The sequence below is a fragment of the Eucyclogobius newberryi genome, unplaced genomic scaffold (genome assembly GCF_026437365.1).
Source record: "Eucyclogobius newberryi isolate DKJ021-1_F unplaced genomic scaffold, fEucNew1.0.hap1 SCAF_6, whole genome shotgun sequence".
Classification (NCBI taxonomy): Eukaryota; Metazoa; Chordata; class Actinopteri; order Gobiiformes; family Gobiidae; genus Eucyclogobius; species Eucyclogobius newberryi.
Window position 1 is genome coordinate 34,593,211 of NW_027316278.1, and position 22,519 is coordinate 34,615,729.

A 22,519-nucleotide genomic window follows, 5' to 3' on the forward strand; every position below is an offset into this window, starting at 1 on the left:
ATGTTTATGTTCTTTTATTAAGAATAAAGTCTAAAGAATAAAGCCTAAGATGTACAACTATGTAACTCTTGGATACCAACCGCCATAATACACCGAAGAAGAAGAATGTAAACTTTAATTTCAGTCTTAATTCTGAGCCAAAAGTTAAAGACTCTTCCACTCACTTCACAACAGACAAGACTCAGAAACACATTATTTAAGGATTTCCGCAACAAAATACATAGTCGTTTGTATGAAAAAAAAACATTGATTTTTATTTTGGACTTTGGCAAAACATCCATGGAAAATAATTTCTCTGTCAAAGCGGTCACAAGGTTTTTAACATGGTCGAACTATAAAAATACATACAGATGTTTTCAGTGTGGGATTCGTTTGGACACAGAACACACCAGCACTGATCACATCTCTGCAACATCTGGTAAAAAATTATACACTTCTTCCCCACATTCTTTTAGACGTTTTCATAAATAAAAGACTCCCAAAGTACATTCATCTTTGATTAGTCCTTGAAAGTTCATTTTGGCCTTAAGTTCGGATCACGATCTCCAGAAACCTGAAGTGAGTTGACCTTTCGGAGGGTTGATCTGTCTGTTCCGGAGCGAAGTCTGCAAAGAAAAAGAGTTTATATCAGATTAATATAGTGGAAATCCTGAGTTACATCAAAGGCGACACAACTGAACAGGCTTCAAAATTGAAGGGAGAAAGGATTTGCTGACTCATTTAGATCCAAATCTAAATGTATTGTGAATGTTGTTTGGAAATAAAATAACCAACATAAAGAGCTGGTTAAAGAGAACATTTTATGTTTTTCTGGCACAAAACAATAAGAATGAAATCAAGAAAGAGTCCAAATCTGAGAAAGCTCATTTTATTGACAATGACACTGGTGCTAAAATGCATTTATAATTTAAACATGAGCCTACTTTTATTTCAGGTCAATTTAGACTCTATAAAGTTTAAAATTCCAGTTATAAAACCAATACTAATATCTCGAGGCTGTGGGGGGTTTATTTCTCCATCCTCTAAGGGGGCACTGTTTTAGGGAGTCTCCAGTGCAACTTTCTCACAGCTAATACTGGCTTTTAAAATGTAAAATATTAAATACACTTTTTAAAATTTAAAGTTAAGACTTGTGGTTATTTTAATGTGTTAAAGAAAAAGAAAAGAAACCTGAAGCCTCAACAATATAGAATTAGCGTTACCATTGAAACACAAACAAGGTCTAAACATGTCGTCCAGTTCCATGAAAATTCTACTGAAGAACTGGTACAAACAATTGAGAGCAGCACATTTTGATCATAATTTTGTAATAAATGCTTAAAATACTGATTATCGCCTTTTCTAATGCGCAAACTAATCCGAAAAAAAAATCTTGATTTCTTAAAAAAAAAAAAGTATTTAATAGGCGTTAGAGACACACAAACACAAACCAGTGTTTTAAGGTGAATATTCATGTTCGACACATAGGTCGAGTTCTCTGCATTATTAGGACACAAATATACCATTATATGTTCATTTAAAACACTATATTTTTTTGCTTTATTTACCATTAGAATTTAGCCCTTACTCCATTCACAAGATAATCAAAGCCCACGTTCTCTTTAGTCTTTATTATGCGTTTACTGACCTCTAGAAAGTGTTGAAGTCTGATGAGTGAGCCCATCTGTCCATCTTCTGTCACTGCTTTAATTCTGCTCGAACACAAGAATGAGCATCAGCAAATACTCCAACAAAACACACATGAATAGATTTTCTTTCTCCCAAGCTTGAAGCAGTTTTTACCTGGGGAAGTATTCCTCTTTTAACAGCAGGAGGAGCTTCCAAAACTGTCCTTGGAACTGCTTCAACAGAGCGTTTCCACAAACCTGACAGACAAGATCAAAACACTTTTTACTGCAGTTTGGTTGATGAATTGACAATGTTCTACTTTTCTGGCCTTGAATGTTGTGTCCTAATCAAAAACACATCCGGAGTTGCATTTCGTTAAAGTCAGACTCTGGTTAAAGGCTCATATAAAGGTTCTCCTGTTTTTCTAATTTTGACTTAGTTTGGTGGTGTAGAACCTGTGGTAAATGTTTATCATAGTTTTAGTTCTGTTAAGCTGCAGTTTGTGAAGAAACTTTGAAAAAATAAGAGTTTGAAATGACAGGAAGTAGAACTGAATCCCTCTGTGATGTCATCAATGTGCGACGTGCCATTGAGATTATTCTTAACTGTTTACAGTTTAAACCATCGTTCGACAAAATAAAGGTGTTATGAGTTTATATCGTGTCAAATCATAACTGTCATTTATATAGATTTTGTTTACAGTGTTTACAGTCTGGTTGCTAGGTCATAGCTCATGTCCAACCAGGAAGTACAATTATAAACTTTACAGAAATGGGTCAAACTGGGGACAAACAGGCAAAATGTTTAGTCAAATCTGAAATATAATTGTGTTCACTGCGTTTTAGGTCAATGTAGTTTAACCCGTCAGAGAGACTTAAAAATCAGAGACAAGAATCCAGCCGAGCGAACGTGTATATAGAGATAACGAGAGATAATGAGCGAGAGAGCGAGCGAGAGAGAGAGAGAAATTGAGACGGAGTGATAAGAGATGGAGAGACAGCGATAGAGGGATAGATATAGATTGAGACGGATGGATAGAGTCAGTGTTTTGGGCTTCATTCCATCTGCTTGTGTCAGGTATGTTTTTGGCGAGGAGACGATGACAAATGTCTGGACAGGAGGTCGCCGTGACAACAGACCCACCTCCAGGAAGTCGAAGAGCAGCGTTGCCGTGGTGTCTCTCTGCGGCTCCATGTTTAGCATCTGAGCCAACCACCTCCAGCCGTGGTTCAGACCGTGAGGCGCCGGCTGCAGCGACAAGGGCCACAACGGGATCGTTAAGTGTGACGTCAGCAAACAGCAGATTTAGGTTTGGTTTTTGACACTACGCCACAGCGCCATGTTCAAAGGATCGAAATCGGCCATGAAAAATCCCATATCGGTCGAGCTCTAATCATAAATAGTCTTGTGGTTTTTAACTGAGATGGAGGCGGAAAAAAATATCTGATTGACCAGAACAAACTGAAAGCAGGGACAACGAAGTCACTAACTAGCTTTAAATCTTTAAATTCAAACATGCTCTCCATCGCTCCAAAATCTGATGAAATAATCTTAAAAGGTTCAGTTAATAAATTACATTTAAACTGCAAAATCTGATGACTAGGATCAGAAAGAAACCGGTACAGATGTGCACAATCTGGAATTTGGGATAAATATTTATTTGATAGAGCAAAATATTGTATAAAATATCAACACAATTTAAATATAAATAAGAACAATAACAATAACAACAACAACAATAATAATAATAATAATTAGACACCATTAAATATACATATCCACAAGTAAATGACATTGCTATACAATTATTTTTATTATTGTTTTTATACATAATTTATTATTTAACACTATTATTTTACATTATTATTATCATTACTATTATTGAATGTTATATCCACGATTATGATTATAATTATTATTATACATACAGATTGTTGTTATGATTTATGCCATTTATTTCTCCTGCTTTGGGAGTGGGATAAGAGTAAAAAACCTTCACATGACAAATACTGTTCATTACTTTATGTATATAGTCATGTGGCCAACTATGTGAAATAAAAAACTCATATCATTTCAATAATCTATAAGATAAGATAATCCTATCTGACAAAACTGCGATGAATGAGATTTTGCACGTGCATGTTAATATTTGATCCGAGTCTATAAAGTGCTTACCCCTTGTTTGGACCCATAAGGCCACCGTAGCTGTATGATGGCAGCGTAGAGCCGGATCATCCCCGACATGCGCTTCAGAAAACTGTCATCCGTCTCCAGCCCGGACGACTCATCCACGCGGTAACCCATCATCCTGAGAACATGTCATGTTAATGTGCTTTTACAACCCACTGTGGCTGAGGCACTTTATTCAGACTCAAAGAACTCATGGCATTTAGTTTTGGGCTTTGGTTTTAGTTTTGTCACGTTGCAACAATCTTAGAAAAACTATACTCCTCTAACCCCTTCTCCATAATCAACAAAGACCTTGAAAACTGGACTCGGGTCACAAACTTAAGTCTAAACCAAATTATTGAAACTATAAAAATACATGTTTTTCCCAGATGTCTTTCTTTTCTGTCCCAGACTCTCTTGATTTCCATCCCCAACCGGTTGTTTGATGAGTGGAACAAATCCGATTTAACACTCTGCAATTATCAAAAGAAAAAGAAGGTTTGGGTTCTTTGTTTTCAGCTCAAATCAGAACGTTGCTGTACTGGTGTGACCCAGAATATGAAACTCAATGGGAACATATGAGAGTAACGTTGTGCCGGAGATATGTCGGTGTAATCCCTCATTCGTCCAGGCGTGTTCCATAGTAGAAAAAGCTTCAGTTGTAGTCATCTGGACTCAGTTTGAAAAAATAGACGTTTCGACTCTCATCCAAGAGTCATTGTCAATAACAGAATTTAGGTTGGGAACTCCGATATTTATACTATTCTGTGGTAAGTCCAGCCCATTGGGCGGAGCCTTCCTGGAGTAGAAAGAGTTGTTTGTTTCAACAGAAACTCCCCCCTTGTATCTACCGAGCTAGCCTATTCAGAATTTTTAATGGCCTATTAGAATCCTCTTTGTCATTGTGAGACCCTGGCTCAACCACCCTGAGTACCTGATTAGCATCTAAATTCCCTGGTCCTGGTCCTCTACCTTTCCAGGGGTTCAGTATACCATTATAGATACCAGGAAGATTGAATCTGAGCCCTCCATTTCTGTTTAAAGAAGGTCTTTCTTTTTTAACAAAAATAGCTTCCTTGACTCCTCTTTCAAACCATCTTTTCTCCCTGCTTAAAACCTTCACCTCACCGTCTTCAAACGAGTGATTAGAGGCTTCAAGGTGGAGATGCACGGCACTCTGAGGTCCTGAACTTGTATTTCTTCTGTGCTGATAGAGCCTCTTGTGTAGAGGCTGTTTAGTCTCACCTATGTACCGTTCTTTACAACTTTCTTCACTGCATTGGATCGAATAAACTACATTGCTCTGTTTTTGAGTCTGCAACTTGTCCTTAGGATGAACCAGTTTTTGTCTTAAAGTGTTTCCTGGTTTAAAATAAACAGGGACTTCGTGTTGTCTAAAAATTCTCTGCAGTTTTTCCGACAGGCCAGACACATAAGGGATAGAAACACCCTTCCTTCTCTGTTCAGTTTCCCTTTTGTCCTGCTTCTTGGTTCTCTTCACTCTGTTGAGAGCCCAAGCGGGGTAACCACAGGCTGAGAGGGCATTTCGGACATGTTTTTCCTCTTTCTTCTTGCCCTCTTTGGCTCCAACCACCCACTACAGCACAAGCTGGGTGTGATCAGAACCTTACAACACAGAGCTCAAGGTGTGCCCACCAGCTCAGAGGGCAAGAAGAAAGAGGAAAAACATGTCCGGAATGCCCTCTCAGCCTGTGGTTACCCCGCTTGGGCTCTCAACAGAGTGAAGAGAACCAAGAAGCAGGACACCGTAAGAACAAGTTGCCGACTCAAAAACAGAGCAATGTAGTTTATTCGATCCAATGCAGTGAAGAAAGTTGTAAAGAACGGTACATAGGTGAGACTAAACAGCCTCTACACAAGAGGCTCTATCAGCACAGAAGAAATACAAGTTCAGGACCTCAGAGTGCCGTGCATCTCCATCTTGAAGCCTCTAATCACTCGTTTGAAGACGGTGAGGTGAAGGTTTTAAGCAGGGAGAAAAGATGGTTTGAAACAGGAGTCAAGGAAGCTATTTTTGTTAAAAAAGAAAGACCTTCTTTAAACAGAAATGGAGGGCTAAGGTTTAATCTTCCTGGTATCTATAATGGGTTACTGAACCCCTGGAAAGGTAGAGGACCAGGACCAGGACATTTAGATGCTAATCAGGTACTCAGGGTGGTTGAGCCAGGGACAAAGACAAAGACAAAGAGGATTCTAATAGGCCATTAAAAATTCTGAATAGGCTAGCTCAGTAGATACAAGGGGGGAGTTTCTGTTGAAACAAACAACTCTTTCTACTCCAGGAAGGCTCCTCCCAATGGGCGGGTCTTACCACAGAAGAGTATAAATATCGGAGTTCCCGACCTAAATTCTGTTATTGACAATGACTCTTGGATGAGAGTCGAAACGTCTATTTTTTCAAACTGAGTCCAGATGACTACAACTGAAGCTTTTTCTACTATGTTGTGCCGGAGGTTCCTGTGCAGGCCTTACTGGCAGATGACAAACGCTTGAGTCATTGAGGAGATAAACCAGGTTTTTGCCCACTTTACCGGTTTGTTTACCTGTAGTGCTCCGTGTCGCTGGCGCCCTTCTCCTTCTGGGGGTTGAATGGGATGGAGTAGGGGCACCTCTTGTGGAGATGCGCCAGGAACAGCTCTCCGAAGACTGGGTGCTGCTCCCAGATCCCAGAGGCCACCGCCGCGATCGGGAAGGCCGCTTCAAAATGAGCTGCCACCTCCTCCTCGCCTTGTTTCTGGAAAGAACATGCAACAATGTTGGAAATGGATTTTGAGTCGATTCGTTCACGTTTGTATCGCATAAGAAATTGCAGTCCATGGGGGAAAGTTAATTCCTTCCTAGTGTGGTGTCATCAATTACAAACAGGAGGTGAAATTATGAACCTAAAAAAAGGGCTCTTCTGTGATAACCTTTTAAAAATATTTTTTTAGCAAAATTCAAAATATATACATCTCAACTGCGTTTTAGTCGTCCGACCTGTAGGGGGCACTTTAACCTTTGAGAGCTGCGTCGTGAGGTAAACCCTGAGGACTGAAGGGTGTGAGGAGCAGAGGAGGTGCGGCTAAGGAAGTATTATGTACTCTTTCTTTTTTTGTTGCACTTTCTAGCTTTGCTGCTGCTTTCTGTCAAGCGTTTGAAAGGATTATCTGCATCGTGTATCGTGACTGAAGCAAAGTCAAAGATAAAAATGCGACTGACCACAAACTTCTCAGCGAGTTTGTAGCAGACAAAGGGCAGCGCCTGAGCGTGCAGCGTCACGGACACGGCCAGCCCCCCCGACTGCACAGATTTGCCGCCCAGGAGCTTATCGAGCTTCTCAAAGATTTCTCGGAGGTGGGAGCCGGACTTGGACGAGATCTGACTCACGGGGATTACGGCCGCCTTTACTAAATTCAGCTTCAGCTTCTTCAACTGCGGAGACAAAGACAGGAAACCAACGGAAGATTTACACTTACGGTGTTTGTTATGTTTCATGGCTGATGCATTTTTGTTATATAATTAGAGACTGACTTGGTTCTTTCTTTTTAAACACTCTAAAACACATACAAAAGCCTTTTAAGACAAAAACAGTGCCATTATTCAATCAAAATGTCCAAAAAAGAAAAAAAAAGAAAGAGTAAAACGTTTCCGATTTTCACCAACAAGGCTCGTCTAAAGTAGATAAATCAGATACTAATCCAAATTAAAACTAGAATCAAAACTAGACACTCATTGGCACAAGTATCGATACTAAATCCAATGATAAACAGAACAAAATTTGGCCTTTACAGAACCGTTTTTGAATGATCCATCATCTATCGTTTTAAAGTTTGACCTAAACAAAAGGCATCGGAGTATTTTCCTTAGTATTGAAATCGGGTTTGACATTTTATTACCACTACAACACAACAATTCACTTAATTCGTAAATATTCTCAATCTCGCCTTCACTCACCTTATCCAAACCGCTTTTGATGATAATGTGCTTTAAATGTATCAATACTCAAAATAAATAATTTTCAATAGTCTGACTAGCCGAGTACTAGTCGAGTCGCAGTCCTACAAACCTGCACTGCACTGATCTAGATAAGAATGTCGGTCTGTCTCGATTGAACTACGATGTGCGTCCATAGAGAATAACACAAACGACATTACTAAAACAGAATTAAACTAGCTACTGAAACATCTAAACGCTAAAGCAGGAAAATTCCCCTCAAAAAATATTCTAAATATGAAAAATCTTAGGCTTTAAATAAATAAAAAGCTGAATTTTTTGAAACTGTAAAAATCATGAACAGCGCCTTTGTGACCGAACTCATTGTTAGTCCCTGCCCGAGTCAAAGCCCAAACCTTGGCGTCTTTGGTGGAGGAGAACTCTTCGAACGACTGGGCCACGGCGGCCGCGGAATCGTGGAGCTCTTTGTGCCATTTCACGGTGGCGTGTTCAGGTCCGATCTGCAGCCCTGAGAAAAAACGACCAGCTTTTGTGTTAATCACTCAAAGATCATTATATATACTGTACTTTTCAGGCTAAAAGAGCGCTCCTCAATTAAATCAGCGCAAGAAAATAGTAATAGTCCATATACGGGCCGCACCGGTCAATAAACCGCAGGTGCCCACGTTGTAACATGGGATATTTACACAGAAATATAGTGCCTATGTTTTTTGAACCGGGGGTTGGGGTTAGGGCTGCAACTATGGTCCACTGCAAAGCGGAACTAATTAGACTAATTTCTCAGTGAATACGAGTCTGATTGTAATAAAACACACAGCCTTTTGAAGATTAAAATATAGAAAACTAAATTTTTCATTATGAATTAACTCTTTGTTCAGGCAAATTACTTGCAGCCCTAGCTTTTTGGAAGAAAAAACAAGATCATAAGTAACTAGCGCTGTAGTCCTTTAGTCGATTAGTCAATCGACCAATTATTTTTGTGAAGATATAAATATTTATATAAGACAACTGCAAAAAGATGGAGTGAGTTAGCTGAAGATTTTAGAGTAAATCATGAGTTGAATCTACCGTAAGTTATATACAGATATAAATACATTGATAAAGTGCCCCCTACAGGTCGGACGACTCATTGAACTAAAATGCAGTTAAGATAAATATATTTTGAATTTAGCTAAAAACTGTAAAAAAATATTATTTCACTTGCCGTTTGTAACTGATGACATCACACTCGGAAATTACACAGGAAACACTGGGCAAAAACTCTTAATGAAATGTAATTTTTATTTGACAAATAAAACTATATGAAAGCGACTTTATTTTGTTGAATTAATGTTTAGAGAGTCAAAAAAGTTATTTCTTTGTGTAAAGTCTGCATAAACTTGACTGGAATGAGTGTCCCTGGTGTGATGTCATTTTTCTACAGATTTTTTTACTTTTCTCCACAAATATCTACTCGATTGATGCAAAACTATAATTTACATGTACAACAAGTACGTTAAATACAGTCAAAAATAGAAAATCGTAAACCTGTCATGGGCACTTTAAAGAAGTATAAATAGTTGTTTTTGCATGAACTTCGGTGCAGTTGTGGTCTTTTGAGTGCAGTTTGGGTCAGATACATGGAGATACTTCATAGTTTTGAGAGCTTTTGCCACTCCCCCTTTAAAGTACTACAGCCCTAATGGTAACAAGGTTCATTAAGCTGATATTTTTTTTCATTTTAAAAACACAGTAACAGTAAAGATCATGTCCAACACTGGACCAAAACCTGGACTAACCCACACTCACTCACCTGCTCTCTTGGCCTTCTCTTTGGCCGTCTCCGCCGCCTTCTTCTCCGCTTCCTGCTTGGCCTTGAGCTCCGCCTCCTTCTTCCTCTGCTCGTCCTGCTCCGCCTCCTCCTCCTTCTTCTTCTCCTCCTCGGCTCGGCTCACCTCCTCTTGCTGCTGGTGGATCAGGGCTCTCATATCGTGGAGGGCTCGTTCTGCCACGGTCATGTCCTCCACGCTCGGGAAATCACCCTGGGGGGGAAACCACTCGATGAGGATCTCGTACCGCATCGAACTCGGACACAAGCGACATTCGAGAACGTAAATTCACGTGAACAAAGAACTCAAAGTGCGCTAAAAATAAAAAAAGTCATTTGATCTTTTCCGCCAAAAAACCTGTGAGAACATTCTTGTCCCAGTATACAGCAGCTAAAAGGACCGCTAAGTATCACAGTAGCAGGCTCTGTTGCTTAGTGACAACTCTTAAAGTACAAATATTATGCATTATTTGTGTTGTTATAAGCGTTAAAACATGCTCTTGTGTAGCTTTAGTATCTCATGTTTTAAAACATGATTTAACTCTCTCGCATCCCAAGGTGGAGATTGTGGGTTCGATACCCGGGCCAGACCAACATCACATGATCTCTCTGGGTGGAGTCTGCATGTTCTTCTCGTGTTACTGTGGGTTCTCTCCAGGTTCTCCGGCTCCTCCCACCGTCCAAACACATGCACGTGTTGGGCACAATTGGCCACTCTAAATTGCCCCTATTGAGTGAATGTGAGAGTGAATGTTTGTCTGTGTGTCTCGCTCTGTGTTAACCCACAGCCGCCCCCTTTCCAGGGTGTACCCGCCTAAGGCCCAAAGTCAATGTCATAGGCTCCATTCAACCCGCAAACCCTAACGGGAACACAGAGAAACGCATTTTAAGATCGTGATAAACGTGATAAAGATCAGCACCTAAACTCACTACTTTACTTACCGTAATAATCTTGTACTGAACAAGATTTTGACGGAACACATCACTCACACCTAATTCTAAGCCTGATTACATTTTTAAGTCTAAAAAAAAATCTGATGACATTTTAAGCCAAAATAAAAAATATAGATTTTTTAAAAACCTGGCAGATTTAAAAGTCCCAAATATGTGCAATTTTGGCCACTTTTACAAATAGAATGCCTTAAAAAAAGAAAAAATGTCTTACATTTATGCAAGTAACCGACAGAAGTTTCAAATTGACATCTTTAAATTTAAGATTTCTTTCTGCTCACCTGCAGCATCTCGCCTAAAATGTCTTGCGCCTGAATGTGTTTTCATAATTTGTGTGCTGCTAGATTTTCACTTTGGCCCAGCTCACCCTTGAACACGAGTTTTTAATAAAGAATGAATAAATAAATACAAACTAACACCACGATGAGGCAGTTGGCTGTAATGAAAAACAAATCTATAAAATACAACAAACACAAAGCTGACAGTCACAGTTGAAGGGCAAAAGCAGGACAGTACCTCTGTGGTCTTCCGGACGACTTCGGACACTTGTGAGCAGAGCTGGTTCCCTCTCTGACACAGCGCGGCCAGGCTCTGGACCAGGAAGTTGGCGCTGGGGTTTTTGGGGCTGTTCAGAACCTGGTTCAGGACCTGGTTCAACTGTAGGACCTCCTCCTGGATGGAGTTGAGGGTCCTGAGGCGCTCTCTACCCTCGGCATGCCTCTGCCGCTCCAGCTCCTCCTCCCTGAGCCGCTGCTGCTCAGCCTCGCGAAGACGGAGATTCAAGATCTGACGGCGCAAAGGCGGTTTGTCAAGGTTTAGGGGACTTTCTCTGGAGACGGTTTTATGCTTTGTCGCGGCGTTATTAAAGTGCACAACAACTTAGACAACAATAAATGTTGACAATTTTCCTTCCAGTTTGCTGATAAATTGATAAATATTCTTCCTGGTTGGACAAATGTCATGTTTCACTGGTTTTCTACATTTTTTTCAATTTTGTATGAACAGTCAAAGATTTAAAACATTTTTTTGGATGTCACAGACGTGCAACAAGTTACACCACATTAAAGCAGAACTAAGTAACATTGTCACCTTATTAAACGTCTTTGTAAGTCCCTGTGATGGTTAAATATGTGTTTTCGGGACATTTAACCTGGTATGTTGTCGCCCCCTGCTGTCTGTGAGTGGAAAACCATGTAACATTTGCTGACATCGACCTGAGGAAAACTCTCCAGAGAAACCCTGGCTCTTTTTTTTTTATAATATTCGGCAGCTTTAAATGTTTTTGTTTGACTGATTAAGATAAAGACAGAAATATTTTTCTGTCAATGTATTTCCACAAGGGTGGAAGATACAACTAAAGTTAATTGGTTCTGCTTTAAATCCTGGCCTCAAGTGGCCGCTATCGTGCACTACTAAACTGTTGGAAATTAGGCTTGTTAAAACTGTCTGCGAGTAGGCTATATTAGGTTGTTTGCGCAATAATATCTAAACTAGCATTAGCCAGCTGCCAACGACCTGAAAAAAACAGCTCAGCCTCAGTCTGGTGAACTCTCCAAGTCCACTGGTCCCTTCTGACCACAGTCACACATTTCTGGACAATCGGGGTCTTTGGGGACGTCATAGAAGAGAAAGAATCCTTTGCTTTGACACTTTGTTGGCCCAGCCCACAGTGATTATGCAGCTTTCATCCTCAAGATGGCAGTAGAAGCAAGTGCGTAACGTCACTTCAGTCAGACACATGCAGTCTCGTACCTTCGTTCGATGCCGCTGTTCCTCTTTAAGCTTTTCTTGTCGCCCGATGCTCTCTTTTGTTCTGAAATAAAATAAATGAAAATCAATTGAAAACGCACCTCTGAGGATGTACGCAGCTTCTGACGATTCCATTTTCTCTGACAACACGCCTCAATTGTGACAGTAGTTTAGTTTATTTTGGTCACAGGTACAGTATATTCGTAATTCACAAAAAGCACAAGGAACCTGTATCATAACAGACAAATGTAAGACTCAGACTTCATGTATCTGCGGCGAGTTACACATTTAAACTTCTTTGTAAAACGGAACATGATTTAAGTTCATCTGTTACAGAGAAGTGCGACTTTAACATTTCATAGTATTTTGTTCTTTTTTAAAAACATCTCTAACTTCCTCCAACTACCTCTGATTTTGAACAAACATCCATCCATCCATTTTCTACTGCTTGTTCCCTTTCGGGGTCACGGGTGACTGAAGCCTATCCCAGTGTCTGATTTTGAACATGTTATAGATTATTTTGTTTTTCTTAAAAATGATTTTCAGTGTGAGTAGCTTGACTAAATCATAGAATTTCAAAGTTTGAAGGTTCATAAACAGTGCATTGGTTGGTTCTTCATAACTTGAAAATGTGATGGCCTTTTGTTTGCAAAGTGAAGGTTTGCTTAGTTTTTGTGTTAAAACAATAGCTTAGGCGTGGGATTACTAATGAGTTATTTAATACATTATATAGTTTTTCTTTTAAAACATATATACATTTATATATTATTGCTACTACATTGGACAATTTTTTTCTTGTATTATTCATGTGCAATTTCCAATTTAAGAACTTAGCTTGTTGTTGAGCATGCCGGTGGTTTGAACTTGATTTTGTATTTTTTGTTTTGCAAATATAATGTTGTTTTTTTTCTACATTTGAGGACAATTTATTGATGTTAAACAAACAAATCTAAATTTTACGCAAATCCTACTTTACCCTTGGCCAAAGCTGATTTTGGTCTTCACCTGAACAATAAACTGTGGCATCGTTGGCAAAAAGGACACAGGTTAAAGTCCAACTGAAGGTCCTCCTGTTCTTCAAATTCTGACTTAGTTTGGTGGTAAAAAATATTTACCACAGGTTCATCATAATTTTACTTCTGTTCAGTTGCAGTTTGTGAAGAAATTTGGGGGGGAAAAGGAAGAAAAAAAAAAGTTTAAAATGACAGGAAGCTGAATCCCGCTGTGATGTCATCAATGTGCGACATGCCATTGAAAACACAGACAGTTTACACTTGACAGTTTAAACCATCGTTCGAAAAAATAAAGGGGCAATATGGTTACTGGTATATGATATTATAGTGCGTCAAATCATAACTGTTATTTATATGGATTTTGGCTTTTTTACAGTCTGGTTGCTAGGTAACAGTTGTGGAATTAACTCTAACTGTACATTTAGACATTACAGTAAACCGTGAGTGCACAGACTAAAAACGCGGACTCACTCTCGGTCCATCATGTCTCGGACGCTCTGCAGGTCCTGCCTCTGCTTCAGCTCCATCAGCTCCTCGAAGCGCTTCAGCTGCTCCGACTCCGAGAACACCGCGGCGGCTACCAGCTTCTCCTGCTCCTCCTGCCGCCGCCGAAACGCCAGCTGCACCCACACACACACGCACAAGCTTGTCACTACGTAGCGCACCGTTCAGAGCAGGATATCTTTAGTCCAAAAACTAAACCTAGATGTAAAGTTGTTTTTTATCTGTCCATTTTTGTCACTGTTAACTTATTTTGTGATTCAGAAAGTTCAACTCTCTAAATCTGGTCACAACCTTGAAGAACGTAATGTGCTAGACAACGGGAATGAAGGAAAAGTCAAGTACATACAACGGGTTTTTATGAATCTCTAGTTTTTACTTCATTTGGTGGAATAAAACCTGTAAATATAAATGATAATTTTACACCAATCAAGTCTCATTTTGAGAATAAAAGTTGATAAACGGGTTGGAAACAACAGGACGTAGAACAGAACACATTTTTCTGATCCTTGAAATATTAATTTAACAAAGATAATGGTGCTCTTGTGTATTTTTAGTCATCAAGTTATAATTTCTTTACAAGAGTTATGGAATTTCCTAGTGCGAGGTTATGGTTTTCTAACCAGGGATCAAACTTTTTAAACCTAAAAGATTACCAAACTGCAATCAAATCTGTAAAAGGTTTAGCCAACTCTTAAATAGAACCATCAACTGTGTTTTAGTCAAATGAGCACTTTAAGGACATCACTAGTCGTTAAATCGTGGAGCATTTTCTCACAATAAAAATAAAACGTGAAAAAAAACTATTCAACATTCTCTGTGGAACTGAAAAAGTGGTTTTGGAACAATCAGACTTGTCAGCATGAACAGTTGAACATTCTCCCCATCATGATAAATCACTTTGTTAATCGTTTTGTGACATGCAGCACCACCGCAACAACACGCTGCGGAAATGTGTGTGTAACATGTAAATATGGAACTGTACTCTCATGAATTATTTGTTTTTTACAGGACAAATTGACCATTGTATTGTAATATGTATTTTATGGACTATTTTAATAGTGCGAAGCTAAACTGGGCCATATACACTAAACACAATGAATGAGATGTACGGCTGTGCGCAAGTGTATTTAGTCAGAATGTGTGTGTTGAATGTGTTTTACACTGTATTATTTATTCTCGTGCGGAACATCTTTGTTTTTTACAAGCTTAATGTCTCTGTGCATTGTCCCTTCAAATAAAGACTAAACTGAACTAAACAGAACAATCATGGTAACGGTTTGATATGGTGACATCCCCGACCTTGGCCTTCTCCTTGGTCTCCTCCTCGAAGCGGATGATGCGCCCGGCAGTTTTCATGGCTTTGGGCGACAGCAGGACGAGCCCCGAGGTCGGAGGAGGACTGACGGGGCGAGGCTCTGGGTCTGTGGAGGCTTCACTCACCGACTAAAAAACAAAGAGGTTAAAGTCTTTCTGACGGGTTGAACTACACCTAAAACGCACCGAACACAGTTATAGTTCAGATTTCACTAAACATTTTGCCCATTTTTCCTCAGTTTGAAACCTTTTTGTATGGTTCATAACAGTACTTCCTTGTTGGACATGAGCACAAATGTTACACAGGTACAGGTAATTCCACAACTGTTACCTAGCAACCAGACTGTAAAGAAGAGCCAAAATCCACATAAATGACACAACAGTTATGATTTGACGCACTATAATACCATATTACACCTTTATTTTGTCAAGCGAACATGTCTGTTAAGTGTAAACTGTCTGTGTTTTTATCCGCACGTCGCACATTGATGACGTCACAGAGGGATTATCAGTTTGACCAATAATCATGATCTTTCAACATAAAATAATGATCCTGACTATTTTAGAAACAAAATTTAGTCTTTTTATTTCAATCTATAGTTAAAAAAATACATCTAAACTTTATTTTGTCATTAAAGTTTGATGTTGTAAGGCTGGTCATAAACTTCATAATAATATAATTTCTATTCATTTTATTATTTATTATTATACATTATACAATCGGAATGAAAGACAATTACATAGATTTCACTGTTGTTTGGTCTCAATAATCGTGTGAATAATAATTAAATCCTGGTGTTTTTCTCACAATAATTGTAACAATTATTTATTTATTATTCTACCCAGTTTTTATTCAGTTGTATCATTTTAAACCTCTTTTATCGTTTATTTACTGGTAAAGGTTTAGGTTTTATTTCTCTATGTTTGTAAAACGTGCTACAGAAAGTGGATTGGACAAACTTTTACACCAAACACAACATCTCCAGTTCAAAACAGACATAAAAAGGCAGTCACCTGTACAGTGTCTGGGATGGCGTTGGATGCGGTGGAGACTGTAGAAAGCCCATTGTTGTTTCTGTGGTTGAGGCTGAGGATGGAGCCGGAGGAGGACGAGGAGAAACCTGGACTGAACTCACAGGATGCCGAGCTAGACCTGGACTTGTGAAAGTGGAGAGCACCAAGCCGTCCCACCACAGGGGCAGAGTACGAGGAGAGGCTGGGCGGCTCCTGGTAACCCTCCAGAATGTCCTGCAAGAGAAGCGCAAACCCACGGATGAGGCTCAAACTGAAAGACTCTTTCCTAACACTCAGAGATCAGCTTTGTTATTTTATTATTGTGACAAAAATACAATATTAAATACTTTAAATGAAAGTAAAAATATATCAAGAACCGAGTCTCCGTTTTAAGTTGTGGTTTAGTCCTAGATCAGTCCTGCTTTAGACCTGCTTAAGTAACCTACTTTAGACCTGGTTCAGGCCTGGTTCAGACCTAGTTCAGACCTGGATCAGACCTGGATCAGTCCTGCTTTAGACCTGGTTCAGACCTGCTATAGACCTGGTTCAGACCTGCTTTAGACCTGGATCAGACCCGGATTAGACCTGGATCAGTCCTGCTTTAGACCTGGATCAGACCTGGTTCAGACCAGGTTCAGACCAGGTTCAGACCTGGTTCAGACCTGGATCAGACCTGGATCAGACCTGGATCAGTACTGCTTTAGACCTGGTTCAGACCTGGTTCAGACCTGGTTCAGACCTGGTTCAGACCAGGTTCAGACCTGGTTCAGACCTGGTTCAGACCAGGTTCAGACCTGGTTCAGACCTGGATCAGTACTGCTTTAGACCTGGTTCAGACCTGGATCAGTCCTGCTTCAGACCTGGTTCAGACCTGGTTCAGACCTGGTTCAGACCTGGTTCAGACCTGGTTCAGACCTGGTTCAGACCTGGATCAGACCTGGATCAGACCTGGATCAGACCTGGATCAGTCCTGCTTTAGACCTGGTTCAGACCTGGATCAGTCCTGCTTTAGACCTGGTTCAGACCTGGATCAGTCCTGCTTTAGACCTGGTTCAGACCTGCTTTAGACCTGGTTCAGACCTGGATCAGTCCTGCTATAGACCTGGTTCAGACCTGCTTTAGACCTGGTTCAGACCTGCTTTAGACCTGGTTCAGACCTGCTTTAGACCTGGTTCAGACCTGGATCAGTCCTGCTATAGACCTGGATCAGTCCTGCTTTAGACCTGGTTCAGACCTGCTTTAGACCTGGTTCAGACCTGGATCAGTCCTGCTATAGACCTGGTTCAGACCTGCTTTAGACCTGGTTCAGACCTGGATCAGTCCTGCTATAGACCTGGTTCAGACCTGCTTTAGACCTGGTTCAGACCTGGATCAGTCCTGCTATAGACCTGGATCAGTCCTGCTTTAGACCTGGTTCAGACCTGCTTTAGACCTGGTTCAGACCTGGATCAGTCCTGCTATAGACCTGGTTCAGACCTGCTTTAGACCTGGTTCAGACCTGGATCAGTCCTGCTTTAGACCTGGTTCAGACCTGCTTTAGACCTGGTTCAGACCTGGATCAGTCCTGCTTTAGACCTGGTTCAGACCTGCTTTAGACCTGGTTCAGACCTGGATCAGTCCTGCTATAGACCTGGTTCAGACCTGCTTTAGACCTGGTTCAGACCTGGATCAGTCCTGCTATAGACCTGGTTCAGACCTGCTTTAGACCTGGTTCAGACCTGGATCAGTCCTGCTATAGACCTGGATCAGTCCTGCTTTAGACCTGGTTCAGACCTGCTTTAGACCTGGTTCAGACCTGGATCAGTCCTGCTATAGACCTGGTTCAGACCTGCTTTAGACCTGGTTCAGACCTGGATCAGTCCTGCTTTAGACCTGGTTCAGACCTGCTTTAGACCTGGTTCAGTCCTGCTTTTGACCTGCTTCAGACTAAGATGGTTGTTTTTCTATGCAAATGCTCAAATAAGGTAAACTGTCCCCGCCTAATTTATCCACATAAAAGGATCAAATGGACTGGTTTGAATTTGAAAAACAGCGAGGACTGAATAATAAAATAAAAGCTGGCTATAACATTGTTAGCTTTAACCGAACAGCTAACAGAGGCTAACTTGTGTGTTTCCTCACCTCGCCTCTTTCAGCCCAGTGCGGATCATAGTGAACTTTTCCTTTTGGAGAGTTTTTCAAGGCTTCTATCGTTGTCCACCGGAGACTGTCTGCTTGCATTTTGATAGAGAGGAACTAACACATAAAACTCTAATAAAAACTAGATGCTGTAAACGTCAATGAGCCGCCTTCTTCTTCTTCTACTAGTGTTTATCGGCACGCAACTAAAGGCGCATTACCGCCATCGCCCGGTATGGAGTGTGGAGAGAACGTGGGAAAATCTGTAAAAAAAAAATGACAGGAAGTGACATCACTATAGGGACACTCGTTCCAGTCAAAGCTTATGCATAAATTGCAAAAAGAAACATATTTTTCACCCCCTAAACGTTAATTAAGAAAATAAAGCCGCATTTATCAAATTTGAAAAAAAATTGGACATTAAATGAGTTTTGGTCTAGTGTTTAGAACAGTGGTCCCCAAACTACAGCCCGCGGGCCGCACCCGGCCCACTGGGCCTTTCAATCCGGCCCACCAAGCTTGTCCAAGTTATATTAAAAAAACATTTGAAAAAAATAATAATAATAATAATGTTTTTTTTTTAGCAAATGTCTGAGTCAAACTCATGATACTGTGGCTGGCCGTTCACTTTACCTTTCGCCTGTATTGCCCACATTTCCCCAAGAGATGACACTGTTCCGTCTAAGCTGCGCACCGCTCGCACATGAGATCTATGGCGGGAAGAAAATAAAATTCACCACAAACGGCCACCGGGGCCAATCAAGCAGAAAGCGCAAGTGTTTGACACACTAAAGAAGACTCTTGTGGACAGTAGAAGCACTGTCCAGGGAACACGTTGTGTTCTCTACATTTTTAGTTTCAAAACGCTGTGTGTTTTATTCCAATCAGAATCATATTCACTGAGAAATTAGTCTTATTAGTCGCGCAGCGCGGACCGCGGGCACGTTCAATAGACAACTGGTGTGTCACTATTGTGTAAATGAGACTTTCTTGGCCAGACCTGACTCACGAGTCAAAAGACACATGTGCATCATTATCTGGACCATATTTCTGTGTAAATATCTCATGTCACAGTAACACTCACTCGATGAGTATGAGCTCAGGAGCAGATGATCCTGATGTGAAGACACAGGTAAATCAGCTCACACAGAGTCTTCAAGGACAGAGGGGACACTAGAGACAGCTGTGATTTGTTCTAAAGCGGGTGTAAAGCAGGACTAAAGCGGACCGCGGGGTGCGCCGCGTGCGCCACGAGACCCCCGGTTTAAAAGACGCATCACTACTGCGTTTATGTATGTGTAATTATCTCATGTTACAACGTGGGCACCTGCGTTTATGACAGGTGCGGCCCTGTTAGTTTAAGAATAATATCATCCAGAAATGGTCTTGAAGTGGCACATTTTGGAGCAGTTGATGAGCATAAAGTCACAGCAAGAAGCAAACGAAGCATCAACCTGGACAACGTGTCCAACCACTGGAGACATGAGAAGGACAGAAGAGTAAAAATTTAACATTAAAGTCAAAATGTTTGCATATTCTGGTGACATTTATTAAGATTTTTTATTTATGGATATTAATCATTCCATGCTGTTACTACTAGATCATTTATGGGTAGAAGAAATGCTAATAAAAAAACAGTCCAACACTCTTAAACTTAACGACTTTAATGCTTCACTGAACGAAACAAAACCTTCGGAGGACGTACAGAAGATGCTGGTCTTGTTTGGCTCGACCTGCATATGTGAGACATTCAGTGTCATGAACATGAACAAAGCCCGTCACAGATCCAGCTTCACTGACCAACACCAAAGGAAACTTACAAAACTTACACCAGACTTTGATGCAAAACAGGGAGATCAACAACACTGTTCCCACTGAAATTGAAGGTCAATTTTCCTGCTGTGTTTATTCAACTGAAATGTAATTAAAATAATCATTATTTAATGCATTTGAAAAACAATTTGTACATTGAGCCTTGCATTTGTTGCTTTGTTACAAGTTACAGGTCAAATCTTGCGTGTAATTTATAGTAATTCATTAGTTCACACAAACACACCATATTTTCCTGGCCCGGCCCCTCGGTCAAATTTTAGAACCCAATGTGGCCCTCGAGTCAAAAAGTTTGGGGACCACTGGTCTAAAGAATAGAGTCGGTGGCGGTAATGTGACACTTGGTACCAACCGCCATAAAACACCAAAGAAGAAGAAGAAGCTGTTGTTGTTGTTGTTGTTGATTATGATGAAGATGTTGTCGTTGTTGTTGATGTTGTAGTTTTATGGCGATTGGTATCCAAGTGTTACATTACCGCCAGACTTTATTCCTTAGACTTTATTCCAGCTGGCCTTCTTCCACGCCTGACTGCATTATTCAAACATGATTCAAATAGATCCATGGATTCAAAGCGTTGATCATGTGACCTCGATGGTTCATGAAGCTTGTCATGCGACTCAAAGGGTTGTTTCATGGGCGTTTCACTAGGGGGGTTCTGTCTGGAGCCTGAGTTCACTGACAGGGCTTTAAACAAACCACAGGATAGAGTCTGTCTCAGACCTAAGACTCTATAAAGTCTAAACCTGCTCCACAAAGTTTAACAAAAGGAGTTTTGCACGTCAGACCCATGTTGATTGTTTGTGAAAAGCGAGATAATACATTTGTGACAGCCACATTCTCTAGAGTTGGTGCAGCGGTCGGCGCTCTGGCCTTGAAGACTTGAGCTTCTGAGTTGGAGGCACGTGTGTCAAAAGTTGGCCAGACCTTTCAAGAGAATTAATAAATACAAATACATTAAATAAAATAAACTGCGTCCCTTCACAGAAGGAAAATGTAGGCCAAGTTTTAAATAAAACCTTACATGTAAAAAATCCTCTCTTTTATAAAATATATATTTTTTATATTCATATTATTCTAGAAACACAATTGCATCAATAATCACGCAACTCAAAAGTTAAGTTATTTTATTGGCAACTATAGCACATAGAATGTGGTTTGAACTACTGTGGATGTGGTTGTACAAAAACATACCACTAGATAGTAGAAAAAGATTCAGTTGTATCTTATGGGTTCTGTTTTGGGGAAAAAAAAGAGTTGGCTTCTCACCTGAATGTCCACTGGCTTCAGCGCATGGTCAGGAGCTTTGTGAAGCAGGACAAGAGGAGCGGTCAGATAGTTCCCATTGATGAAATTAGTCTTCACCCAAAAGTTTGTAGTCACAAAGGAAAATGTTGCCTTTCTAAAAATGTCTAAAAATCTTTTAACACTTTATGTTCAAAAAATATATATTTTAGGATTCTCAGGACGAATATATATGCTAACCTAACTACTTAGGTATGAATAAAAATATAAAAAGAGTTTAAATTATGTATTACGCTCTCTACAGGCTTTATTGTCCCTAGAGGAACCGCCTTTCCCTGAGAAATGAAAATGTCCATTCTTCCAATTATATAAGCAGACTCCGCCCCATAATTGCCTATTTTTTTTACTTAGTATGTTGAAAGTTCAAGGTAAACTGAACACAAGACGAAGAATGGACTGCCTGTCAAATAACTCACCTGCCATTGTCAGGCTCAGAAGCTCTGCTGAAGGGCCCAGGCGTTCCAAACATGCTTCCTAAGTGCGCCCCCCTCTGCACAGTAGAGCAGGGGGGCCCACACGAGCTACTTTTATATTCAACAAAGCCGGAAGATCTACCTATAGATCTAAATTATTGTATAATTTAGAATTTTTTATTGTCAGTATTAAACAGGTTTTTGTTTTAACTATAATTAGGCTATGGAAACACAATGTAGGCTTTCATTAATAGCCCAATATTGTTTATCATATACAAATGTGCAATATAAAAAGGAGAGAGAAAATCTGCTGTATAACTAGACCATTTAATACAGCTGAGTATTTTGAAAATAAATATATACTGGCCACAACTACGCTAATGATAGAAGGTTGAGCTTTACCAGAACTTCCTATCTCCTTCTCCTGCTTCTTGCCTTGACTCTCTCTCATTCTCCTGCTTCTTTCCTGTAGCATTTTAGGACATCCCTTTTTGCCATGGTTTTCCTCCAACAATCTAAATTTCATCATTTAGCTTTTTCGCCTTTTGTTTCTTTTTTTCAGAGGCTATGGCTATAATTTGTCTTCTCAAGACTGCGTTGGAAGTATCCCAAAGGAGGCGGAGACATTTCACCAGTATATTTTTCCTCCAAATAAGTCTCAATGTTGTTGGACATTTTTTCTTTCAACATAGGGTCATAAAGCAGGCTGGAGTTAAACCTCCACATTGTGTTCTTTTGGCTTTCCTCCAAATCTACAGAAATGTAGATAGGA

The 22,519-nt window shown here is 40.1% G+C and overlaps 1 protein-coding gene across 1 annotated transcript; it reads right to left on the minus strand.

The window, feature by feature from the left end:
* Positions 1 to 323: 323 nt before the first annotated feature.
* Positions 324 to 18,381, minus strand: gle1 (GLE1 RNA export mediator). The gene is made up of 15 exons (XM_072433129.1): positions 18,205 to 18,381; positions 16,084 to 16,317; positions 15,055 to 15,198; positions 13,723 to 13,871; positions 12,242 to 12,302; positions 11,006 to 11,275; positions 9,524 to 9,752; positions 8,127 to 8,239; positions 6,997 to 7,209; positions 6,342 to 6,532; positions 3,784 to 3,916; positions 2,752 to 2,856; positions 1,783 to 1,865; positions 1,628 to 1,691; positions 324 to 605 (listed from the first exon to the last, which is right to left on the minus strand). The coding sequence occupies exons 1-15, from the start codon at positions 18,301 to 18,303 to the stop codon at positions 537 to 539; spliced, it is 2,157 nt and encodes a 718-aa protein (XP_072289230.1). The 5' UTR covers positions 18,304 to 18,381; the 3' UTR covers positions 324 to 536.
* Positions 18,382 to 22,519: the final 4,138 nt, after the last annotated feature.